At 33.9% G+C, this 13661-nt stretch overlaps 2 protein-coding genes and 2 long non-coding RNA genes across 6 annotated transcripts; 3 read left to right on the top strand and 1 right to left on the bottom strand.

Annotated features, from left to right (window-relative positions):
• Positions 1-32: 32 nt before the first annotated feature.
• On the bottom strand, positions 33-1776 carry LOC140063175 (uncharacterized). Of its 3 annotated transcripts, none has more exons than XM_072109650.1 (3): positions 1704-1776; positions 402-1216; positions 33-215 (listed from the first exon to the last, which is right to left on the bottom strand). In XM_072109650.1, the coding sequence occupies exons 2-3, from the start codon at positions 1173-1175 to the stop codon at positions 162-164; spliced, it is 828 nt and encodes a 275-aa protein (XP_071965751.1). In that variant the 5' UTR covers positions 1176-1216; positions 1704-1776; the 3' UTR covers positions 33-161. The 3 variants fall into 3 exon arrangements, with proteins under 3 accessions (XP_071965751.1, XP_071965750.1, XP_071965749.1); XM_072109649.1 differs by having other exon boundaries at positions 1420-1743; XM_072109648.1 differs by having other exon boundaries at positions 402-1743.
• Positions 1777-1850: 74 nt separating this feature from the next.
• LOC140062561 (uncharacterized) lies at positions 1851-2708 on the top strand. Its single transcript, XR_011847499.1, has 3 exons — positions 1851-1998; positions 2316-2385; positions 2642-2708. It is a non-coding gene; the product is annotated as an uncharacterized lncRNA (long non-coding RNA).
• Positions 2709-4196: 1488 nt separating this feature from the next.
• On the top strand, positions 4197-4986 carry LOC140062850 (uncharacterized). Its single transcript, XR_011847537.1, has 3 exons — positions 4197-4275; positions 4363-4425; positions 4844-4986. It is a non-coding gene; the product is annotated as an uncharacterized lncRNA (long non-coding RNA).
• A 234-nt stretch (positions 4987-5220) lies between these two features.
• On the top strand, positions 5221-13372 carry LOC140062630 (CST complex subunit CTC1-like). The gene is made up of 12 exons (XM_072108928.1): positions 5221-5361; positions 5853-5981; positions 6368-6746; positions 6874-7247; positions 7495-7550; positions 8444-8668; positions 8900-8998; positions 9957-10103; positions 10310-10396; positions 10760-10925; positions 11180-11279; positions 12518-13372. The coding sequence occupies exons 1-12, from the start codon at positions 5260-5262 to the stop codon at positions 12571-12573; spliced, it is 1920 nt and encodes a 639-aa protein (XP_071965029.1). The 5' UTR covers positions 5221-5259; the 3' UTR covers positions 12574-13372.
• The last annotated feature ends 289 nt before the right edge of the window (positions 13373-13661 follow it).

A 13661-nucleotide genomic window follows, 5' to 3' on the forward strand; every position in this document is an offset into this window, starting at 1 on the left:
TGATCAAATAAATCAATTGCTAAAAGGTTGTGTACTGCAATATTAATTTGTGTAAAAAAAACTTTATGTTAACAGGCTGATTTAGAAAAACTATTTGAAAACAAACAATTTGAAAACACAATTTTTGTTTTACATGGAATATTTTCCATCCAATAAAATGTCTACTCGTCTTCAGTGTTTTCAGTTGATGATCCCAGTAAGATGAATCCCAGACCCTGCAAACAAAATAAAACTCTATAAACAATTTGTTAAAAAAACAAATGCTATTATTAGAACCAGTCTCCCTTATTCACTTATTGAACTTTTACAACTTCAGAAACACGTCCAACCACCATGAAGCGCCCTCTACTCTAAATTGTTTTAACTATAATTACAGTGTAATCTGGTGTGAACAGATTTACCTTCCAGTGACTGGGTCTATCTTTGAATGGATTGTCACGCAAGTCAACTTTGGTGAGCTTCGCAAGTCCAACAAGGTGATCATCTGGTACACTAGACACATTATTTTTTGACAAAAGCAAAGTGTTCAATCGAGTTTGCTTCAAACAACACAGCGGGACACTTTCCAAATCATTATCGCTCAAGTCAAAATAAGAGAAATTTCTAAGCTTTGAAAAGGATTCTGGAATGTGCGTTAGTTTATTAGATGCTAGGCTTAACCACTGAAGTTGTTGAAGATTGCCGAGTTCTGAAGGAAGGTCTCGTAAATGATTATCTCTTGCGCCCAGTTTTTTTAGTTTCTGTAGCAAGCCTAACTCGGGAGGTAGTGCTGTAAGTTGTGCACCAACAATCCAAAGTTGTTCCAAACTGCTAAGATCCCCAATTTCTGGTGGAAGAAACCCCAATTGATTATGGCTCAAACTGAGATACTTTAGATTGATAAGCTGACCAAACCCAGAGGGAAGGACTGTGAGGCTGTTATAATCCAATGACAATTCTTGAAGGTTTATCAAAGAGACAAGTTCAGTGGGTGGCATAATGAGGTCATTATTGTTCAGGAGCAATCGTTTGCAGTGAGAAAGACGTTGGATAACTGGAGGTAGTATTTTAATGTTACGATGACTAAGGTTGACAGTTTTTTCCTGTTTCATAGATATTTCTGCAACATACTCTTCAACCTTTAGTGTGTTGGAGAGGACACTACTCTGTTGATCTCCCCCAGCAGACTTGTCCATTTTTATGCTAACATTGCATCTCTATATACACACAATTCAATCTTAAAGAAAAAAAGACAAATTAAAGATGTTTATTGACCAAATTATTACATTTATTAAATAAATTGTAAGTTTGAATATCAATATAGTATCATATTCTTAGCCACAGCATATGCTATGACACCCTACTAGAGGCAGGTTGCTCCTCTAGGTCTAGAGAAGTACGCGAGTCTGAGTATTTCGGTGGCCAGTCAGTACACAGTACCTGTTTTTGTTTTTGCAGGCCTACTATAACTAGGCCTAGCCTACTACTACTGTACTAGTACTAAGTAGTAGGGCTAGTCTAGTCTAGGCCTATTTATAGCTAGCTAGTAGGCTAGGCCTAGGCCTATAGGCCTTTTGGCCTAGCTAGAGTATCACTAATTAGCCTAGGCTATACACTGTAGCTTATCTACTTTATTTAGCTATTCAAATTCAACGTCACGCATTGTGACGTTTATATAGTTTGTGATGTTTATATAAATTGTTGTTTAAAATGTAAAAATATACTTATAAAATACAGGTCAACAGAAAACACTGTCGGCGGAGCTAGAAAAACGACTCATGCATGCAATTTGTAAACAAAAACAAAGTCAAGCGACCTCAACGTTTTGGTAGTAAAATAAACAGCTCCCTCTCTTGACGCGGTTGATTCAAAATGTAAACAAAACTCGTGTCGCTCATTTAAATGAATAATTTACAGTAAAATGTCACATTCAAAAGTAAAAACAGCATGCAGGTCTAAGTCTACGAGGTCCACGTTCAATTTAATAGGACTCGTTGTTTGTAAAAGTCCACTTGTAGAGTAAGATTTGTTTTCTGTTATTACTTAGGCCTAGCTAGCTAGCCGGCCTGTCTTTTTGTCTGATGGGCCGGCCCATTTATTTTTAAAAGGTGCTACTTATACCGATTATACTACCATGCTTATACTTAGGAGGGAGCTAAACTAGGTAAGCCTATAGTAGTTTTCCTAGCTAGACCAGGCCTAGAACGAGTGGAGCTAGGCCTGCTGGGTAGTTGCCCAATGCAATTTGAGTGATTTGCACGATTTATTTGTTATTTTATGCAAGAATTTCATTGTGCAATTATTAAATATTTAATTAATTATTTTTGTTTTTTTAGAAGAAATGGAAGTAAAATGTTTTTATTTGAGTTGTCATGGCGACTTAACCGACACTTTGTTGTTGCAAAGGTATGCATATAGACGATTTTCGTCTTAAATAAGCCATCTTGCAGATATGACAAACAGTCATGACTAGCTCAGGAAGTACGATGTTTTAACATGGTGTCCTAAAATCCCCTGAAAACGCTATGTTATTTTTGTTTTGACCCTTGGCTGGTCACAACTATTTGCTTCTATAGCACGAAAATCATCTATAAAGGTAAAGGTACCGTTGTGTTTACTAATTGCAACAGTTAACAAATCATTTATACTTTTTTTTTCAAAGGGTCAACAGTGGAAGTTGTATAGTGAAATACAAGTACACAAGTATATTATCCTATCAAACATGATTTCTACTACAATCACAAAGGTAGGTATTATAAATTACCAACCAATGAATGTACCAATTATTTCACTTTAATTATTAAATAATGCTTATGGACCAAAATTTTGTTTAATATAAATAAAATAATCAGAAGAAATTGCATTTTAATGGGAGATGATTATCTGGGGATGTTTCTGATTTTTTATGAGCTTTAATAAAAATGACAATACTGTTCAATGCATTGTTTTGTTGAATTGCAGGGTTTGGATAAAAACATCAAGGTATATGCTTGCACAAGTAAAACTCAGGTATTCATTTCAATTGTATATTAAAAGTGGTATCCTCAAAATAGTATTTTTGTCAATGTTACTAAATACCAAAAAAATTCTATCCCCATTTGGAGTACATTGCGTGAAATATATACACACACAGTGTACCATAATGGTGGGGATTCCTCCTATGTTTCTAGATATCAGTAAAAGATGAAAGCCAATTACAATCACAGGATGAAGACATTTACTGTACAACTAGTAAGGTACCAGATGCACCACAAGTCACTGACCAGTCCAATGAACAACCACAAGCCACTGACCTGTCCAATAAACCACCACAAGCCACTGACCAGTCCAATAAACCACCACAAGCCACTGACCAGTCCAATAAACACTCACTTTGTACTGATCAGAATGAGGAATGCAATTCTGGAGCTGGTACATCATACCAAGTAAAACCCTAAACATATCTATTTTAAAGCTCTGTCTACACTATGAAACAGGTTTGCCCTGGTATGCCCAAATATGGTAGTAATATGACATCATCATGTCAATTATGGTCACATCACATTTTTTTTTCACATAAAGTTTGATAGTGTAGACAAGGCTTTAAAGATACAATCAATATATTGTTGACGCATTACATGCATGAGATGAAATTCCAAATATCTAATTGAATCAGAACAAAATATAACAATTATGATATTACAAACCATTGTATTTTTAGGGAATGGTGACAGATATAATTGATTCTAAGGCTGGCATTTATGAACTAGACGGTAGTATAAGGTAAAATTAATACTTTTAGAGAAATTAATAAATTAGTTTCGATACTAAATAATACTGATCATAACCTCACTGTTGACACATCCCACTTAGCACCAACTGTACTGATAAACCACTTAAATGTTTACAGCGATTTGTACTTTCTTTTGAGTTACTAATCTATTTATCCATATCTGATTTGATTTCAAGAGTTTTACTCCCAAAACTAAACAAAAACAATACTGTACTTTACATGTGTAAGGCTCTGTCTACACTATCAAACTTTATGTGACAAAAAAAAAATTTGGCATATCACTACCATATTTGAGCTCTTCACACTACTTTTGTAAAACTAGTTTGGTAGTGTAGACAGAGCTTTAAATTTTTCTATATTTTTTTTTTTACATGGAAACGTTTCTTGTCATTTATTATTTCTGTTTTTTTCTTTATAGATTGTATATGACATACCTTAATAAAGATGTTGGCTGTGTTGTGCCCAACATTAAGGCTGGTTGCTATGTTACTGTATACAATGCTCACTTCAAAAAACTTTCAAAGGTAAAAATGATCTTAAAATTGTATTGTACATTTCACTTTTACATTTTGTTTTTCCCAAAATAAAAGTTTTACAAATTGATCTTTCAGGTTGTTTATCTTGTGTGTTGTATGCGATCTTGTGTTGAGGTTTTACCATTCAAGTCAACATTAGTAAGTTATCTTGATGATTGCAATGTATCCCATTCTTTGATTTGTGGTTTTTTTTTCTTTCTTTATGTTCTTTTTCCTTCTGTTATGTTTTCCTTTGGGACTAAAGCCTTGTTCAAACTGAACATTATCCAAATCCATTGATTAGTTAGTGTGAACAGTCTAGTAAACTTTTCTTATATTAGGTAAGGTACACATGCCACAAAATAAAACTAAGTTTAGCTTCCAAACAAACACTTGTTTGACCAGTAAAACATATATCGAGTCAGTAAAACTAACTGGGCAAGTTTTCCTCACAAATGTAATGGCTAGTAAACTGATTTTATAGTAAGTAAAACAAGACAAGTTATACGAAGAATCTAATATCTAAATCTCTTATTCTCAATGTATTTTATTTATTTGTGTGTGTTTCTTAATCCAGTGTTTAGTTTCTTTGGATGACCCTGTTATCAAACTAATCACACAATTTGTTCCTGCGTTTTCCCTGTTGACCCACATGCACAAAATGCTAAAACAACTCACACACAAGCTTCCAAAAAATGTCCACAGGTGAGGTTTTTTGTTTAGCAGGAATATTAAACATAAATTTCATTATTGAAATGTAATGTACAGCACAGTGAACTCTCTCAATGCTTGACACCATTGGGCTGACCTAATTTGTCTGGTTTTCTGGGAAGTATCTAAATGTGTAAAAAAGAATGAGGACCTATGGTATCAAGAAAAATCTTCTAAGCTTCTAATATTCTAATATTTTTTTTAATAATTTAATTTTGATTTATTTACTACTTTTTTAGAAAAATAAGTTTAATAATTGGAACAATATTGGAAAGTAATGGTATGCAGAGAGTAACGCCACGGAAAAGAAATATTTATAATGAATTTTTTAATACACCTCACCAATCCTGTGTAGTGGATGATGTTCATAAAAACCAATTACAGGTACAGTAAACATGATCCCTATCTTTGCATTGAAATGGTTTATGAACGTCCCCTCGTGATGTAAATCATCTTTTTGGGATTTGGAGGGCTATCCCTAGTAGTATGCAAATTATTGGGTTTTTTGTGTGTGCGTGTTCTTCCTGTCTTGTATAAAATAATTCAAATCAAGTTACTTAATTACTGTCCTGGAGCACTTTACAATCTCTTCTTCGCCTACATGATGACAAAATTGGTAATGGTGTTTTGATCTGTAGCTGTATAAACACATATGTATAGGCATTAAAATTATAAAAGGCTAAGTCTAGGAATTCATAAATTGTCAATACAATCTCCTAAATCAAATTAATTATTCCATGATAATATTTGATTGTTCTTTCTTGAGATATTCTTTATCATCATGTGTAGGATAGGTTAAGGTACCGTTTGACAAATGAAAATGCTTTATATGTAAGTACTGTATGTCAAAGAATATTTTGTTGTTTTTTTTGCAGAGTAGAATTATATTACCAAGTGTAGCAGACTTGAAGAAAGAAATACTTCAACAATTTAGAGATGCAAATAAACATGATGAGAAAAGCTATAAGCAATACATTAGTCATTCAAACATTAACAACTCAATGGTAAGTAAATCAAATACTCACTTATCGTTTAGACTTTTTTGTGTAGACTAAGAGCATCTTGTATATGTTTGTCTTGTGACCAGGATTGCCACTAAGGTCGTGAGGTGGTTTCCCGATTAATCGTACGATCAAAACGGTACTGGGTATGATCAACTAGCGTTCGTGTTCCCACCTAATCATCCATTCATAGAAGGATAAAAGGATAGTGGATGAATTCACTTACGGCAACCCATGGCAATTTACCTAAAACAAATTTTTTAAGTATAAGCTCCCTGTTCTAATTTTTTTGGTAAACCTAACATTGTCTAAAGTGTACTCTGTCAGTTTAGCGCCCCGTCTCAACCTTCTCTTTTGCTTAATATATTTTTTAATACTTCAAAAAATAGATCTTGGTTGGATTTCTGTCATCAAATCCTGACACAGGAGTCCTTCGTCTTAATGATGAAACAGGATCCATTGACTGCATCGCAACTTGTATACAATCCAAAGGAACTGCCAGCCACAGTTGCAAGAACTCTATATGCTACTTACAACACCACCAATCATTCCATGCACCATACTCTTGCAATTGTCCATATGCCCATATTTGGAATTTAAAAGGGCTTGTGAAAATTACTTGGTTTATTGTTGTACATGAGCAGTCGGGTCAACAGGATGTAAATCGAGGGAGGTCATACATTGTATTTGACATGAGACAAGTTGTTTATATGTCCACACAGAACCTACTGCAGAATGTACCTGCTGCTGGGGCTGCCTCAACAAAAGGTACTCTATCTGTAGTATCACTAAATCAAGTTTATAAAAAAAAAATTCTCAATTTTACTAAAACATGTGGTGTACTGCAAACCTGTATTCATAATTGATAAATAATGCTATTCTTTGGAAATTTCAGAAACAGACTCCTCCTCACATTTATTAACAATTAAAATAATGAAGAAAGGAAACCTTGTTCGAAGGCTTAGAAAAACTGACAACAGTCTGTTTTTCACAATTGATGGCATTGTATATGAAGATTGCACAAAGAAGTGCTCACCAGATCTTGCTGCCTCTGCATCTGCCAAAGGTACCAGTTCATCTTGTAAAAGCAAACAGAACATCATATTAAGGTTTGAAGGAAAAGCTGTCAAATGGTACCCTGTTCTGTATATAGGATCTGTGTACAGGATTACAGCACGGCAGAATTCAGATAACTGTAAAGTGTTGTCACGGTTCAGTAATCACAGCACGTTTACAGTCACTGAACATGATGCCATTGAACAACTAGGGGTATGTAGATATTTTATTCCAATTCCAACAAATTATGAACTTAATTGTATATTAAAATGCATGACATGGCTCTCTTGTGATCAAGCTCATACCATTCTTAAGCTCTGTCTACTCTAACCAACTACTTTGACAAAAAAAAAGGTGTAAAATATGGTAGTGATATGCCCAATTAAGGAAGTGATATTCAATTCAATTCAATTCAAGGATTATGACATCATCATGTCCATGTCACATTGTTTTGTCACAGGTGAATTCCTTGGAGCAGCAAGTTGATCTTTATTCTGTTGATGACGTGATTTCACGGTAAGCTCACATGCAACTTTGCCTCATTAGAAAGCATTTTTATCACATCACTGCTGAGTTTAAAAGTATGTTAGACTATTGGGGTATTTTCATTACAAATATGCCGACTTCGACATCATTTTGAAAAGTCACGCATCCATTAGATCGCCTTCCTCGTTCACTTGCTGCCTTGAGGGTTAGGTGACTATGGATTTGACATATACCACTGTCATTTGATATATACCACTGTTATTTGTCATTTACCACTGTCATTTGACATACCACTGTCATTTGACATATACCACTGTCATTTGACATATTCCACTGTCATTTGACATATACCACTGTCATTTGACATATCCCACTGTCATTTGACATATACCACTGTCATTTGACATTTACCACTGTCATTTGACATATACCACTGTCATTTGACATATACCACTGTCATTTGACATATACCACTGTCATTTGACATATACCACTGTCATTTGACATATACCACTGTCATTTGACATATACCACTGTCATTTGTTATCTAGTTTTATCATTGGCAAGTGGTCAACTTGTTGGGAATGCATCATGTGTCGAAGTGAACCACATGCACGCTCACACGATCGAAAGGTCCCTAATAGGCGCATAGTGTAAAGGTCAGTTTACGCAGATGAGCGGTAATGCACATCTGTATCTGTATCTATCTTGAACGGATCCGTCCGTCCGCTCCGCGTGTGTAAATGGTCATAAGGAATAATATTAGATTCTATATCTTTATTACTGTTACTGTTTGTCTGTGTAAATTGGCCTTAACTTGAAAATGTCACAAATACCTTGTGTCATTTACGATTTATAGCTTTCTCCAATATACATATTGTCATAGTTTATGGATTGTCATATAAGCATATTTGTTTTAATAGATTTAAATCATCCAAAGGTATTGTTTCTTTGATTGGAGTAATTGTATCATGTGATTCAAGTAACAAGTCGCACCAACCAACCGAATCAGATACAGTATCCATGAATGTAAGGATTGTGGATATCAAGCCTAGTCTTGATGCAACAGGCAGTCTGTCAATTTGTATTAAATGTCCTAAGATACAGTATCCGTTAGGACTTGTTCCACAAGCTGTGTTATATTTACAGTACGTATACTTTAAAAATTGGTTTACATAGAAAAACTACATTGCTATCATTAAGCTCTGTCTACACTATCAAACTTTATGTGACAAAAAAAATGTGATGTGCCCATATATGTACATGATGATGTCATATCACTACCATATTTGGGGAAATTTCTAAATTTCCAAAACTCCATGGGAAAAAAACAAGAACAATTTAGTGTATTTATTCATGTAGACATTTTATTTTTGTAGAGGAATTGAAGTTGATAGTTACAAAGGCAGGTTACGTTGTCAAAGTGGACCTTTAACATCAATACAGGTATTACAAATACCCAGTAGTGTTGAAGATAGGTAAGTTGACCTATATGTGGACCTTTAACATCAACACAGGTATTTCAAATACCAAGTAGCGCTGAAGATAGGTAAAGTTGACCTATATATGTGGACCTTTAACATCAACACAAGTATTACAAATACCCAGTACCGCTGAAGATAGGTAAGTTGACCTATGTGGACCTTTAACATCAATACAGGTATTACAAATACCCAGTACTGCTGAAGATAGGTAAGTTGACTTATATATGTGGACCTTTAACATCAATACATATATTACAAATACCCAGTAGCGCTAAAGAAGGTAAGTTGACCTATATGTGGACCTTTACATCAATACAGGTATTACAAATACCCAGTACCGCTGAAGATAGGTAAGTTGACCTATGTGGACCTTTAACATCAATACATATATTACAAATACCCAGTAGCGCTAAAGATAGGTAAGTTGACCTATATATGTGGACCTTTAACATCAATACAGGTATTTCAAATACCCAGTAGCGCTGAAGATAGGTAAGTTGACCTATATATGTGGACCTTTAACATCAATACAGGTATTTCAAATACCCAGTAGCGCTGAAGATAGGTAAGTTGACCTATATATGTGGACCTTTAACATCAATACAGGTATTTTAAATACCCAGTAGCGCTGAAGATAGGTAAGTTGACCTATATATTCTTTAAAATAATATACTAGATAAAATTTTAATTCTAAATATGTCTTTGATCTTATGTATAATGAAACCCAGTTCTCGGTAACAAATATGTTAATATTTATTCTCAAATTCTTACAGTACTATACTTTTATGCAAGTTTGGGCAATTTTGTGTTATTTATGTGGTATCACAGATGCCGTGATTATTACATTATATACATTTTATTTTGTTTATTAAAAAAGTGAATTGTTTACAACTCCCTGGACAGAAGTTGTTCATTTATAATATATAATAACAACCTTTTTTTTTTAACCCAGCACAACAAACTTATTTGATACAAAGGACCTCTCTAAAGCTCCACCAAGATATGTCATTCATATATTGCAGTCACTTCTTTCTGGAACCAAAGAGAATGATTTTATTTTAAATGGATACATTAATACAATATACAGTCTAGAGATCAGGTAAGGTTACAACTTAACAGATTCTTAAGCTCTGTCTACACAATTAAACATGTGATGTGCCTATATACATACACGATGTCGAGTTTATGTAATATTCCGTATGACCATTTACAGGCAGAGGAAACGGGCGGATAGATACAGATTCTATGTGGGACAAACTAGATAGTTTTCTGCTTACCGTTACCGTTTTAAAAATTATTTTACAGATGGATATGCTATATGTGCAGATCTAATCAGTGTCGATGCTCAGCACAATCACAGGCCGCTAAGGGGGAAATGAGTTTTAAAGCAAGGTAGCTTATTATTTATTATTTAATATTTCATAAAAATCATGTATGTACATATACATGGGAAAAGAAAACAACATGATTATACCATGGAATCTTTAGTACATTAACAGGTCATAGAAGGACCATTGATTTTCCCACTACTAAACCAAACACGTCCCAATTCCATAGATTGTATGTGATGCACAGCATAATGACAGTAGTATAATTCAGAGGCCTGAGGCTCCTGGTTTAGGAACCCTAAGTGGCCCTCCAACACTGGAGGCTTCAAACTTTTTTATCTCTTTTCGACATATTGTAATGCCTATTTCCTCTGGGCACTGCTCAGGTGCCCCCATTAGCTTATAATGATCTGATTTGTTATTTCAGAGTTTTGATTGATGATGGAACTGCTGCTGTTAATGTATGGTTGTCAGACACTGAGTCACTTGCATACATCTTATGCCTTTCTCATCTAAGATGGCAGCAGATATTAGATGTTGTTCAGGCTAAGGGACCATTCCATTTCAACTTCTTTAATTCTACAAATGATCAGGTAACACAACAGCAAATACGTACTCACTAATTCTCTCTCTTTGACAGAGTTTGAATTGTTATAAAGCATGTCACCCATCAAACTGCAATGCCACTATCATCCAAAGAGTAAACATTTAAAAATTTGTAGATTCATACTTACTTGATCACATGATCATTTTAACCAATCACTAGATGATAAATGTTTGAGCTATAATAGAAACTATAAAGATGATTTTATTTTGGTTTTATTTTTTTTTTTATAAATCTTTTTAGAGTAATGCTGTACTAAAGTTACTATGGAAGCTGTGCAGAAGCTGTAAAGTAAAGAGACCAGTACAGTTACTCTGTTCCTCTGCCTACCTTAGGCAAAGTGGTAAGTAGGCCTATATGATTTGGCTCTAATAATAATAATATATAATTGTTTTTAATCGATCAACAATTATTCATAACCATGGACCAAACAAATCCCTGGACTCACTCCATTTACACTAACCAAGCTGTTAGAATAAAAGACTGACTTCATATTACACTAACCAAGCTGTTAGAATAAAAGACTCACTCCATATTACACTAACCAAGCTGTTAGAATAAAAGACTGACTTCATATTACACTAACCAAGCTGTTAAAATAAAAGACTCACTTCATATTACACTAACCAAGCTGTTAGAATAAAAGACTCACTTCATATTACACTAACCAAGCTGTTAGAATAAAAGACTCACTCCATATTACACTAACCAAGCTGTTAGAATAAAAGACTCACTTCATATTATACTAACCAAGCTGTTAGAATAAAAGACTCACTCCATATTACACTAACCAAGCTGTTAAAATAAAAGACTCACTTCATATTACACTAACCAAGCTGTTAAAATAAAAGACTCACTCCATATTACACTAACCAAGCTGTTAGAATAAAAGACTCACTTCATATTACACTAACCAAGCTGTTAGAATAAAAGACTCACTCCATATTACACTAACCAAGCTGTTAAAATAAAAGACTCACTTCATATTACACTAACCAAGCTGTTAGAATAAAAGACTCACTTCATATTACACCAAGCTGTTAGAATAAAAGACTCACTTCATATTACACTAACCAAGCTGTTAAAATAAAAGACTCACTTCATATTACACTAACCAAGCTGTTAAAATAAAAGACTCACTCCATATTACACTAACCAAGCTGTTAAAATAAAAGACTCACTCCATATTACACTAACCAAGCTGTTAAAATAAAAGACTCACTTCATATTACACTAACCAAGCTGTTAAAATAAAAGACTCACTTCATATTACACTAACCAAGCTGTTAGAATAAAACCTTGTACAACAAAATAAAACAGTTATAAATGTTGTTTTTCTAACCTAATGTGTTACTAGTGCTGTTAAAACATTCCTAATAATATCTGTCATTTGAAATAAATGTTTACTTATCATTGATGGCAGTTGTGTCTCTTTGATGGAAAGCGTCAAGAAGAGCGTTCGCTAAAGCATGGTTAATCTGGTTTCCTACTACGCTAATCCGTAGTTAATTTCAAATAAGTTTCTGAGCATGTCAATCCCAACAATTTTTAATCCACAATGATTTTTTTATTATTATTCAGATGATAAAAGTGATCAATTATTTGTCAGTGCAATGGTAAACATGTATAGCAGTTAAACAGGAAAGATGGTAAACATGTATAGCAGTTAAACAGGAAAGATGCCACACATGTATAGCAGTTAAACAGGAAAGATGCCACACATGTATAGCAGTTAAACAGGAAAGATGCCACACATGTATAGCAGTTAAACAGGAAAGATGCCACACATGTATCGCAGTTAAACAGGAAAGATGCCACACATGTATAGCAGTTAAACAGGAAAGATGCCACACATGTATAGCAGTTAAACAGGAAAGATGCCACACAGGTATAGCAGTTAAACAGGAAAGATGCCACACATGTATAGCAGTTAAACAGGAAAGATGCCACACATGTATAGCAGTTAAACAGGAAAGATGCCACACAGGTATAGCAGTTAAACAGGAAAGATGCCACACATGTATAGCAGTTAAACAGGAAAGATGCCACACATGTATAGCAGTTAAACAGGAAAGATGCCACACATGTATAGCAGTTAAACAGGAAAGATGCCACACAGGTATAGCAGTTAAACAGGAAAGATGCCACACATGTATAGCAGTTAAACAGGAAAGATGCCACACATGTATAGCAGTTAAACAGGAAAGATGCCACACATGTATAGCAGTTAAACAGGAAAGATGCCACACATGTATAGCAGTTAAACAGGAAAGATGCCACACATGTATAGCAGTTAAACAGGAAAGATGCAACCAATACAAGACAAGTAATGTTTTAATGCAGTTTATTTGAAAATTAAACTAAAATTAAAGTAAAATTGATATAAAGTTGAATAAAGATGTATGAAAAATATATGTTGATGTATTTACTATACTACAGGGAGAAGTAAAGAGATTTTGTTAAATCAAATTAGTAATCGTTATTATTGATATGTGAACATATAGAACATTACCATCAAATTATTGTCTTGTGAGAACGAATTATGTGAAAAAAATATAAAAAATAGCAAAATGTTGATCTTTCTGTTTTTTAAATAACTTTTCGAACAAATCAAAAGTAAATATGCCATAATATTGCCATATATGCACATATATGGTGTTATCATCATCTTATAGAGCCATAGTAAGTAGTTATGTCGAAAAATAAAAGGGTCGAAATTTAGTCA

The sequence above is a fragment of the Antedon mediterranea genome, chromosome 11 (genome assembly GCF_964355755.1).
Source record: "Antedon mediterranea chromosome 11, ecAntMedi1.1, whole genome shotgun sequence".
Classification (NCBI taxonomy): domain Eukaryota; kingdom Metazoa; phylum Echinodermata; class Crinoidea; order Comatulida; family Antedonidae; genus Antedon; species Antedon mediterranea.

What these genes read in the sequence shown, in the direction of transcription:
- LOC140063175 (XM_072109650.1), bottom strand. Translation starts at nt 1,175, where the DNA reads ATGGACAAGTCTGCTGGGGGAGATCAACAGAGTAGTGTCCTCTCCAAC. An exon ending in ATAGACCCAGTCACTGGAAG is followed by an intron (nt 216 to 401) that starts GTAAATCTGTTC and finishes TTTTGTTTGCAG; the next exon opens with GGTCTGGGATTCATCTTACT.
- LOC140062630 (XM_072108928.1), top strand. Translation starts at nt 5,260, where the DNA reads ATGCAGAGAGTAACGCCACGGAAAAGAAATATTTATAATGAATTTTTT. An exon ending in ATGCCATTGAACAACTAGGG is followed by an intron (nt 7,248 to 7,494) that starts GTATGTAGATAT and finishes GTTTTGTCACAG; the next exon opens with GTGAATTCCTTGGAGCAGCA. An exon ending in CAAGCTGTGTTATATTTACA is followed by an intron (nt 8,669 to 8,899) that starts GTACGTATACTT and finishes TTATTTTTGTAG; the next exon opens with AGGAATTGAAGTTGATAGTT.